The 12678-nt window shown below is 41.5% G+C and overlaps 1 protein-coding gene across 5 annotated transcripts in view; it reads left to right on the top strand.

Annotated features, from left to right (window-relative positions):
- The window catches only part of NLK (nemo like kinase), a 157508-nt gene that overhangs the window by 117767 nt on the left and 27063 nt on the right, over nt 1–12678 (top strand). For 4 of the 5 annotated variants that reach the window (XM_033921619.1, XM_033921622.1, XM_033921618.1 and 1 more), the window contains exon 8: nt 12072–12158. The exons of the other annotated variant lie outside the window; for it this stretch is intronic. In XM_033921619.1, the coding sequence (XP_033777510.1) occupies nt 12072–12158 (87 nt within the window). The remainder of the gene's footprint in view (nt 1–12071; nt 12159–12678) is intronic. 5 annotated transcript variants of the gene reach the window in all.

Genomic DNA, 12678 nt, shown 5'->3' with positions numbered 1-12678 from the left:
TATCAAGCAAGACAAACCTGTTTAGTTTATCCAATAGTCTGATGGAATGTTTTCAATGTCATATTTTGGGAGGTCTCTAATGATCATCACCTTGATCTTACACATCAAAAGCTCATGGTCACTTCCACAATCAGCTCCTGGTTTAGTCCTTGCAGTCAAAACTGCAGATTTCCATCTCTGTCCTATGCAGATGTAGTCAATTTGATTTTGATACATATCATTTGGAGAGGTTCATGTGTACTGGTGACATTTGTGGTGTTGGACATGCATATTCATGATTGATAGTTGGTTTGTTTTGCAAAACTGTACTAAGTTATCACCAGCTTCATTTCCTTCTCCTATGCCATGCTTTCCAACCACTGCATCTTCAGATACTTCTACTTTTGTATTGAAGTCCCCCCATAATGATCAATAGATCTTGTTTTGGTGTTTGATCTATTACATTTTGAAGTTGTTCATAGAATAATTCTACATCCTCATCTTCTATGTCTGTTGTTGGTGCATATGACTTTTCATGCAGACGGATTGACATAACTCTATCACTGATAACATTGTACTTTAGTACCGTCTTTGAAAGCTTATTATTGAGGATGAATGCCACGCCATGTTTCCTGTGTTTCATGACCAGAGTAGCAGATCCAATGCTCGTCTGCTTAAAAATGGCCCTGTCCTGTCCATTTGAGCTCACTGATCCCTATGAAATCAATTTTGTTTTTTTTTCCATTTGATCTTTAACAATTTCCAGTTTTCCTTGATTCATACTTCATACATTCCATGTTCCAATGGTGAGAATATCTTTACAGCTTCTAATCTCCCTTTTCTGTCCAGCAACATCAGCATCAGGACAGCCTGATGGCTGTTGGATCTGCAGCTTCTTAAACACTGGGCATAATCTGGGAGACGGTCATGCTCTTCCCTAGTAGTATGGTGAGTTCCTTCTGACCGAAGGGACCATCTTCCAGCACTATATGTCGATTCTTTGTCTCATCAGGTTTTATGTGACAGCATACAGAAGTAGATTGCCGGGCCTTTCTTCTGCACAGTATAAATTTGATGTCACCATTGTCACATCAAATGTGATCCTCTGCCTCCAACATATGCCCAGATAGGTGGTACATCATTAGTCTGTCTTCTCCGCTGAAACCCCAACTTGGGAGGCCCTGCTGGTAGTGATACTACCAATGGCATAGCTTTCATCTTCTTCAAATGTGCACAAGCCTCAGTGGCATGTCAAGCCCATGTACCATGACTGGAGCTTTAGGAAAGGTTATACTTTCCTCTAGAGAACGCTTGAATGTTTGTCAATCTTTAAATTTTTTGGAAGAAGTAATGTGCTTGGTCTCCTGATATGGCCGTTATGCTTATTAGCATGTTGATGCTTTTGAAAAAACATTTAGATGAGTTATTAGATTTGGCGATTGGTTTTCATAGTATTGTTGTTTGGCTAGGTCAACTGTCCCTTTGTATTGTTTGTCTTCTCTTCTCCACGGGATGTAAACGTCCTGATTCTGATTTTTTTTTCTCCAGTGTCTCTGTAATTTTTGTTTACAAGGTTCCTAGTGATTCTGAGAACTAGGGGTTGTTTCTCTGTTTTCGGGTTCTAATTGGTGCAATCTTGTCTAGTAGAGTTTTTGCAAGGTCCTGCTAGCTATTGATGGTTTTGTCAACATCATCATTTACTGTTTGGAGTTGTTTTGTGATCTTTAATCAAAATCGTTCTACAGGGATTTTGCTTCGTTTTGTAGTTGAGAATGTTACTTTTTTTTTTTTTTTTGCAGGCATGTTTTCGGTATTTTGAGGGAGTAGTTTAGGAGGTGATGATCTGACCAGATGATTGACAGCATTCTGCAAGCAACCTGCGGGTTCAGATGCATAATTAGTATTCAGGACCACTAGACACATCTACAAGAAAGATTATTATCAAGGTAAGAACCCTAAAAGATCCCAAGTGCCTGTCCCACGCTTTTCTGAATTCAGACAGTCTTTTTCTCTACCACCTCTACCAGGAGACTATTCCATGCATCTATCACCCTCTCTGTAAAAAAGTATTTCCTTAGATTGCTCCTGAGCCTATAACCTCTTAACTTCATCCTATGCCCTCTCATTCCAGAGTTTCCTTTCAATTGAAAGAGACTGGCCTTATGCATATTTATGCCTTGTAGTCATTTAAACCTATCATATCTCCCCTCTCCCGCCTTTCTTCTAAAGTATACATATTGAGATATTTGAGTCTCTCTCCATATGTCTTATGATGTAGACCCACCGACCATTATAGTAGCCTCCTTCTGGACCGACTCTCCCTCCTGTTTATATCTTTTTGAAGGTTCAGTCTCCAGAATTGTGCACAGTATTCTAAATGAGGTCTCCCCAGAGTCAGCATAGGCAGGGAGGAGAGATCTGGAAGTGGGGGCTCTGTCTGGTCATGAAGGGGGGAGGGAAGCTCTGCTGGGGCTGGGACAGGACGGGTCGATTTCAGTTTTAGTTTTGTCAGCCCTCTTAAACAGATTATACAGACCCTACATCTACTCCAGCATAACAAATTTATAGGTGAGAGAATCCTTTTGAGTCCCAAATAGCAAGTTCTTTCCGTCTTAAGTTTAAGTTTATTAGGTTTTTATATATCGCCTATCAAGATTTTCTAAGTAGTTTTACTTCCCCCTCCCACAAATTTCTAAATTATTCAGTAGAGCAATTAGAATTCTAATTGTACTAAATGTTCTGTTTCACTCTACTTTTCTAAAATATAGGTTATGTGAGAGATTTTTGCTGTTAAGGGGGAGTGTGTTCTTATCTGTTTTATGACTTACCTATACAGACACTTATTGGGCATGTTGGACACAATTTGTAACGCCAATAATATTATTATTATTAGTTTGTATAAGTATGTTTCTTTTCTATACAACATATTTGTTTTTATGTCATTTTTAACATTGTACTAGTTTCATTTATTAATACATGTTATTTTTATTGTACATCGCCTAGCAAATTATATAGGCGATTCATCAAGACTTAATAAACTTGAAACTTGAACTTATGCTTATTATTACACAGGATACATTTGGTATGTTGGCATCACACTACTGATAAATATGGATTCATTTTTTCATCACTGTATTTTTGAATTGGTTTTATCATATGTGCACCAGACGCTTTCTTTTACGTTCTGTTATACATTTGCATGTTTTTTTCATTTTAAGTATTTTTATTGTTTTATCCATTTTGGATGCTATATTATTTGTTTGAAATTGGATTTTATTGTTTGTATATTTTTTAAAGCTCATGATTGTTTTTAATTTAACTTTACCTTTTTACCCCTGAGGTAGCCTGAGGGCAAAACGTGCCCACATCGGATTTTATGCAATATGTTATTAGACATGCTTTTCAAATATTGTAAATAGAGCATGAAAATATGCACATTCAATTAATTCATTAATTTTGCCTTTGAACCCAAGGGAATGTTTAAAACTCCCAATCCATGACTTCATAAGGGACTTAATGTTGAAAAACTGGGAGACTCCCCTGCATATACTAGTGACTCCATCCAAATTGGATTCCTTTTACAGGGTACAGTCAAGTCCTGGACTTAGTAGGCCATAATTGCAACTTCAGTCTCTTCTGGTTGAATCTGTTCTGAAGAGGTCGTCCAGCTCTAGATCATATGCTATTGCACCTCCAAGTATGGGAAGTCATACTTTGGAGAAGTTGATCATAAACTATTTTAAAATACAATGCTTATTAGCCACATCTTCAACTATGCTTTCTATATGACATTCTATTTTAAGCACTTAGTTCAACTCCTGTCTCATTTTGAACCATTCCATTTCTGTAGATCAGCTTCCTGACTTTCAGCAAACTTCACATGATCTCCTTGAAACCAGGACATTCATGTCATGATCAATCTTTGATGCTTTTGATGTAACTTGCAGGGAATCAGCCTTGTCCATTGCAATGAGACAACAACTGTGGCTGTTATGAATCAGGCTTGGAACTCGCTCTTCAGGACCACCTTGCTAATTCCCCTTGCATGGGAGACAAACTTTTTAGTGATCACATTGGAAAAAAACTATGCAGATCACTAAGCAAGATCGCTGTATAACCTCTTCCTCAACCTCCCAAGTTGCATGATCCAAAACAGTCAATATATCGTTGAAAAGGCACTGTACTATACCATTAACGTCTTTCACAACTCTGGCTCCAAAGTGCCCTAGATAACCAATGCTTTCAAACTCCTACTTAGTAAAAGTTCACTCCACTTCTTGGCACACTCTACAATGCCTAATCAATGCCATACAACCTCCATCTACATCCGTTGGAGGCTCCCTCACCCTATATCACTAACACTGATTAGTTTGACTTGGGTGAACTAAGGATATATACTCTGTTACCAGAATGTCATTCAAACAAGAATGACTCCTAGTACTTTGGACGTTCTCTCTATTTTTTAGCTTCTCTCCTAAACTTAGTTCCATATCTGTGCAAGGTAATGAGTTGAAATATTTGAACCAGAGAATCTTAGTCTTGGATTTTAGTTTGAGGTAGGTATTCTATTGTATTTTTTATATGTTGTAGCTTATTATCCAATGTATTTCTGGAGTCCCAAAGGAGAAAGATGTCGTATGTATATGAGAAGATGTGGAATGGTGAAACTTTTGCCTAGAATGCATATGTTTAGATTGAAAAGAGAGGGTGAGAGTGGAGGTGATATGGATCCCATAGGTAGCCCTCCAACTTTGTGATTTTCTTTTTCATCCTTTCATACTTTGTAAAATCTATTTTTCAGGAGTTGGGAGAACCATTGCAATACTTTTCCTTGAACTCCCAGTTTATTTAGCCTCATTAATAGTAGTGAGTGGTCTACTACATCAAATGCTGCAGATATGTCGAATTGGAGTAGAATAGTCTGGATATCTTTACTTAGATTGTTTTACCTTAGGGGTGAGTTCTAATAGCAGGGATTATCCCAGGACAAGCGTATTCTCACATGTGGGTGATGTCATACACGGAGCCCTGGTAAGGAAGGTCCCAAGTGCATCGCCACTTTAAGAACTTTAGAAAGTTCGTAACCCACTGCACCGCACATGCGCGGGTGCTTTCTCGCCCAAGTAGCTCCTCAGTTCAATGTTTTCCGCGGAGCAGAAATTTTGGAGCGAGTCGCATCATTGAATGTTCGTTCTTTTTTCTGCCTTGCCTTCCCATTTGCGCATATATTTTCTGTCTTTTTTTATTCAGTTATTCTTTTTTTCGTCTTTTTTCTTGTAAAAAAAAAAAAAAAGGTAAAACATTTTTTTCTTTTTTCCTCGTTCGCCTTCGGGCTTTAACGGTGGGGCCTACATTTTCGCCTTAGCCTCTCGTTTGATTTGGCTGAGGCAGTTTTTCCAAACTTAATGTCCCAGCTGTTAACAGGGTTCAAGAAGTGCAGCAGGTGCCAGCAGAAATTTCCATGACAGATCCACACTTGTGTAAAGTGTCTCGGGCTGGACCACCGCATTGATTCCTGTATGCAGTGATCCACTTTGAAAAAACACACCTTAATAAGCCACCTTTTTCAGCAAAAACACCATCCTCAAAAGCACCGAGGTCTTCATTGGCACCACTTTCAACCCCGGCATCGCAGCCTCTTGCTCCTTCCAGTAAGCCAGCGAAGAAGTCAACAGCTTCCCAGGTAGGGTTGCAGGCCACTATGGCATTGAGTCCAGTCATGCCAGCCAAGCAATGACCCCTCATGCAACTTGCTCCAAAATCCAGGGATTTCTCCTTCTGACCTCTTCAGAGCAGGTCGCAATACCAATGGAACCGGCGACAAAGCCACAGGTACTTCTCTGAAAGCCACAAGCCTTCTCTGAAATAACTGTTTGAAACGTTCTTTCATGTGGAGTCCTCAGCCTTCGATGCCATCTCCTGGTTCCCGACACCGCCCATCATCCAGGCATGCATCAGACTCCAGCTTCCAGCACTGATCTAGCTCATCAAGGCATCATTCCTCTTCACCTTGACACTCTCAATCCAGTAAGTCTTCTCGTAAGTCCAAACATATTTCTTCTAAGCATTCAGAGAAGCGTAAACGACATACACCTTCCCCACTGCCAGACTGGTACCGACGCAAGAGAAGACATAGATCTCAGTTTCTGGTCATAGAGTCTGACTTTCACATCGAGTCTTCTATTGATGCTTTTCCATCTGCAACAGAAGCTTATGATTCTCCGGAACAGCACTCTCCACAGACTCCTACCAAAGAATCATCTCCACCAGAGACCCTTTCCTTTACCTATTTTATAAGACAACTTGGGAAGGACATGCCTCTTAAGCTCCAAATATACTCCTGAATTTATGGAGACTATGGATATCAAGCATCCTCCTAAGGAGAGGATTAAACTTCCTCTCTATGCAATTTTGAAGGATGCTCTTCATAAAAATTGAGAATCTCCTTTATCAGTACCAGTTGCTCCCAGGAAACTGGACTCTCTTTATAAGATTGCTCCCACCCCAGGATTTGACAAGCCTCGACTATCTCACCGATCCTTAGTGGTGGAGTCTACTCTCAAAAAATCTACCTCCTCCTGTTCCACCTAGGCGGGAGGGTCACACCATGGACAAATTTGTTAAGATGTTTGTATCAGAATTCCATGTTGTCCAGTCGTGTAAATAATTACACTTTTCACTTTACATGTTCTCAAACATTTACTGAAGCAATTGCCCGTGTATCAGAAGTATCTGCCTTCTCATCGTGCTAAGGGTTTTCAACAATTGGTCTCCACCCTTCTCTAATTACATCAGCACTTAGTCCAATCTTCAAGAGCTTCTTCTATGTCAGTGGCCATGTGAAGACTGGCATGGCTTAGGATTGCTGACATGGATGTCAATCTTCAAGATCGATTGGCTAATATTCCCTGTTTGGGAGTGAACTTTTCAGTGAACATGCCACTCAAAAGCTTTGTGCTCATGAAAAGTCTTGGGACTCCTTAGTAAAACCTAAACCCAGGCCATCCACTTCATGACCAAAACCTTCTACATCCTATCAGAGACGTTATTCAGCTAAATCATCTACTGCTTAATGTCCTCAGCAGAAACAGCATTCTCAGAAACCTTCAGTCTGCTCCTGCTAAGTCTACTCAGTCTTTTTGACTAGTTACTCGAGAGCATGGTTTCCATCCAATTACCTCTGCCTCTCCCTCAACCAATTGGAGGTTGTTTTCCACTTTATGTTCATCGTTGGGAGTTGATTACATCCAACCTCTGGGTTCTCAACATCATACGAGAAGGTTACTCTCTTCATTTTCTCACCATACCTCCAGGCCATCCTCCAAGAGAGTGTTTCCAATCTCCTTCAGCCCTCCTTCCTTCAGGATATCGAGAACCTACTTCTTCTCAATGTCATAGAGAAGGTTCCTCCAGAACAAGAGAACATGGGGTTTTACTCTCATTATTTTCTTGTAACAAAGAAGACCGGAGGTCTTCGACCGATATTGGATCTCAGAGCCCTCAACAAATTTCTTGTCAAGGAGAAATTCAGATTGTTATCTCTAGCAACTTTGTATCCCCTTCTCAATTGCAACGATTGGGTATGCTCTCTGGACCTCAAAGAAGCCTACACTCATATTCTAGGAAATATCTCAGATTTTGAGTGGCGCAACACCATTACCAATACAAAGTTCTACCTTCGGACTGGCATCCTCTCCCAGAGTGTTTACCAAGTGCCTGGTAGTAGTGGCAGTGGGAAAATTTAAATTAAGTCAGTAATTTAAAGAATGGGTAGGGTTGGGCAGACTGGATGGACCATTCAGGTCTTTATCTGCTGTCATCTACTATGTTACTATGTTAAGTTTTTCCCTATCTGGACGACTGGCTCATCAAGGATCTTTAATATCACAATGTGCTCTCAGCGACACAGCAAACTGTGTTATTTCTCCAGAATTTGGGATTTGTAATCAACTTTCCCAAATCTCAACTTCAGGTTATTAAATTTGCAGATGACACCAAACTGCAGCAGGGTTAGAACCACGGAAGACTGTGAGGACCTGCAAAGAGACCTAATGAAACTGGAAGAATGGGCAAAAAAGTGGCAAATGAGCTTTAATGTGGAGAAATGCAAGGTCATGCACGTAGGGAAAAAGAACCCGATGTTCAGCTACAAAATGGGGGGATCATTGCTAGGGGTAAGTAACCTTGAAAGAGACCTAGGTGTGTTGGTGGATACAACATTGAAAGCATCGGCACATGTGCGACAGCCTCAAAGAAAGCAAACAGGATGTTGGGTATCATCAAAAAGGGTATCACGACCAGGACGAAGGAAGTCATCATGCCGCTGTATCGTGCAATGGTGCGCCCGCATCTAGAGTACTGTGTCCAGTACTGGTCACCGTACCTCAAGAAAGACATGGCAATACTTGAGGGAGTCCAGAGAAGAGCAACTAAATTGGTAAGAGGTATGGAAAACCTTTCATATGCTGACAGGTTAGAAAAGCTGGGGCTCTTCTCCCTGGAAAAGCGGAGACTTAGAGGAGACATGATAGAAACCTTCAAAATCCTGAAAGGCATAGAGAAGGTAGACAGGGACAGATTCTTCAGACTGTGGGAAGCCACGAGTACAAGGGGGCACTCAGAGAAATTGAAAGGGGACAAGTTTAGAACAAATGCTAGGAAGTTCTTCTTTACTCAGAGGGTGGTGGACACATGGAACGCGCTCCCGGAGGCTGTGGTAGGGCAGGGCACGCTAAAGGGGTTCAAAGAAGGTTTCGATATATACCTACAGGATAAGGGGATTGAGGGGTACAGATAGACATAGAGATAGGAAAGGCAGGGACACTTAACAGGTCATGGACCTGATGGGCCACCGCAGGTGCGGGCTGCTGGGCACGATGGACCTCTGGTCTGACCCGGCGGAGGCAACTCTTATATTCTTATGTTTAATGTCAGAAGCTCCAGTTCATCGGAGCCCTGCTAGATACGACTCAATTCAGAGCATTTCTTCCTCAGCTGCGTCAGAACACACTTATTCAACTTTGCTATCAGGTTGCCTAGATCAAATTTCTCTCAGCAAGGCACATGTTCTTCTAGGACACATGGCATCCACTGTTCATGTTACTCTCTTTGGGAGACTGCACCTAGAGATTCCTCAATGGACCCTAGCCTCACAGTGGTTACAGGCTCTCGACCCACTTTTGCAGCATATTGCAGTGACCTTGTCTCTTTAACAATCACTACAATGGTGGATGCAGTCTTCCAATCTCTCCAGAGGGTTGTTTTTCCTCATCAGAAAGTCCTGACTACAGATTCATCAACCTATGCTTGGGGGCTCATCTGGATGGCCTGCGCACTCAAGGTTTTTGGATCATTAGGGATCACTACCATCATATAAATCTGTTGGAACTCGGAGCTACAACGCTCTCATAGCTTTTCAGCAAGATCAAGTTCTCCTTTTCCAGACAGACAATCAAGTGGCAATGTACTATGTAAACAAGCAAAGTGGCACAAGGTCTCTCCTTTGTTAGGAGGCTCAAAAGATTTGGAATTGGGCAATTCCTCGTAACATCTTTCTCAAAGCTGTTTATATTCAAGGGGAACAGAATTCTCTGGCGGACAAGCTCAGCCGCATTCTTCAACCACACGAATGGACTCTGAACTCAGAAGTTCTCCATTCTGTTTTCTCATAATTTAGATCTATTTTCTCCTCAAGTAGATTTGTTTGCATCTCCTCACAATCAAAAGCTACTCTAATTTTGCTCCAGACTGTACTCGCCTCATCGCCTGGAAGCGGACGCTTTTCTCCTGGATTAGACAAACAAGTTTCTTTATGCGTTTCCACCCTTTCCTCTTCTCAAGACACTTGTCAAACTCAAGCAGGAGTCTGCTACCAGGATTCTGATCTTGGTGGCCCAGACAACCATGGTTCTCCTTTCTACTTCAACTTAGTTTCAAGGAATCAATACCTTTGCAAATTTTCCCATCTCTTCTCACATAGAGTCAAGGTTCTCTTCTACATCCCAACATTCAGTTTTTACACCTGACAGCTTGGTACCTCTCGAGCTGAGTTCAACTGATCTTCATCTCTCTCAGCCTATTAGGCTAATATTAGAAACTTCTAGAAAACCAGCCACTCAGCAGTATTATCAGCAAAAGTGGACACGTTTTTCTGCTTGGTGTCTTCTTCATCATGAGGACCCTAAATCCATCTTTGATTTTGGATTATCTCCTCCATTTGTTTGACTCTGGTTTCAAATCCACTTCTAGAGCCAGTGGATGGTAAACCTCTTACTGCTCATCCTCTCATTTCCAGATTTATAAAAGGACCTTTCAATGTAAAAAACCACCTCTCGAGCCACCTCCAGTGGTATGGGATCTCAATGTGGTTCTTGCTAAGTTGATGACGCTTCCATTTGAACCAATGTCTATGGCTCATCTCAAATACCTTACTTGGAAGTTGTCTTCCTCATCTCTCTCACTTCTGCCAGAAGAGCAAGTGAACTTCAAGCATTAGTAGCGGATCCACCTTTTACAGTGTTCTACATGACAAGGTTGTGCAACTGGAGACTTGGGTCACAGCCCACAAAGTTCGAGCTATGGCAGCTGCAGTAGCTTTTTCTCCGCTCTACTCCTATTGATGAAATTTGCAAAGCTGCTGCATGGTCCATCGGTTCTATACCCTCACCTCGCATTACTGTCTGGAATCTTTTTCCAGATGGGATGGTCACTTCAGCCAAACAGTATTACAAACTTTATTTTCCTAAATGGCTAACACTCCCACCATCCCATTCTGGTTAGCTTGGAGGTCACCACATATGAGAATATGCTGTCTGCTTGTCCTGGGATAGTTACTTAACATAATGAGTCAGTTCAGCGAATGGCTACTAGGATGGTCTTGGGGCTCAGGGATCTCACGTATGAAGAAAGGCTAAAAAAACTGTGGATGTACTCACTGGAGGAGCGAAGAGAGAGGGGGGACATGATTGAGACCTTTAAGTATATCACGGGACGTATAGAGGTGAAAGAGGATATCTTTAGTCTTACAGGGCCCTCGGTAACCAGAGGACACTCGCTGAAAATCAGGGGAGGGAAATTTCAAGGTGATGCTAGGAAGTACTTCTTCACCGAAAGGGTGGTAGATCATTGGAACGAACTGCCTCAGCAGGTGATTGAGGCCAACAGCGTGTCAGATTTTAAGAGAAAATGGGATATTCAGTGGGATCTATAGGGGAGTAAAAGTCAGGGAGTGGGTCATTGGTATGGGCAGACTCGATGGGCTATGGCCCTTTTCTGCCGTCAATTTCTATGTTTCTAATGTGACAGGTGTTATCCATTGACAGCAGGCAGGTATTGTCTGAACCCACCCACCTCCCTTGGTTGGCTTCTTAGCTGGCTACCTGAACTAAGGAGCCACGTGCCTACATCAGGCGGAAAGGCACTCGAGCATGCGCGGTGTAGTCGGTCATGAACTTTCTAAAGTTCTTAAAGTGGCGATACACTTGGGACCTTCTGTACCAGGACTCCGTGGATGATGTCACCCCACATGTGAGAATATCTGCCTGCTGTCCCTAGATAACACCTGTTACAGTAAGTAACTGTGCTTTTCATTTAGTACTATTATTATGGGGGTGGAGTTTGGGTGGGTCTTAGGCAGAACTTGGGCAGGGGTACTCGGTTGGTATTTTCTAGGCTTAGGGGGGTACTTGGCTTGAAGAAGTTCAGAAACACTGAGTTAGAGGTACCAATAACTTGATGTGAACTTCTTGACCAAGGTGTTCAGTAGTGCAGAAGTGTCCCCCCCCTCAAATTGTTCATACTGCTATTTGTAAACCATCATATAACAGATTCAAGTAGTGCTAAAGAGTTGGGTTTCATTAGTTACTGTGAACTTTTAAGTACTTACATTTTGAGCAACAAAAACAATATTTGGAGAGATCAGCTATGAGTTTAAATTTTGGGACATAAAACAAATGTAAAAAAAATGTGGCACAGTCTGAAGTATGTCTTTTAATATAAACTTAATGAAATTAGTAATTAATTATACGCAGTCGGAGCTGAGGGTCTAAGGTCTTGTAGTGATCTTAATCCTTTTATGCTGTTTTCTCTTCTAGCCATCTCTTCCTGTTCTTTATACGTTGTCCAGCCAAGCTACACATGAAGCTGTTCATCTGCTTTGCAGGATGTTGGTCTTTGATCCAGTAAGTTCCAGTTTATTTCTTAGGGTAGTATTTTTCTTGAAACAAAGAATACATAGTACAGTTTCACAGGTATAGTTTTACTGAAGAGCTTAGTCTAAGAGGACAATTTTCAAATGATTTGACCCAGATAAAATAGGGTGCAAAATTTGTCCTCCCTCATGCCATTTGACATATGGCTACATTCTAAAAAGGGATGAAAATGTTGTAAACAAAATAGGTGAAAAGTCTAATATAGCTAGCTCCTGCATTTTCTGAGGAAATGCTAAAGAGTTTCCTTCTGGAGCTATGCTTGCACCTAAATATAAAGGAAAGTATGAGCAGAATTTGTGATGGTGGCCATCTTGGATTTTAAAATCGATCTTTTTTTTCTAACTTTTATTATCCCAGGACAAGCAGGCAGCATATTCTCACATGTGGGTGACATCATCCACGGAGCCATGGTACGGACAGCTGGAAAAGTGCATCAGCACTTTAAGAACTTTAGAAAGTTTGTAACTGACCCGAACCAAGCATGCGCGAG

This window comes from Geotrypetes seraphini, chromosome 15 (genome assembly GCF_902459505.1).
Source record: "Geotrypetes seraphini chromosome 15, aGeoSer1.1, whole genome shotgun sequence".
Lineage (NCBI taxonomy): Eukaryota > Metazoa > Chordata > Amphibia > Gymnophiona > Dermophiidae > Geotrypetes > Geotrypetes seraphini.
Note: the sequence above shows the minus strand (reverse complement) of the source record. Positions and strands in the feature narration are given on the sequence as shown.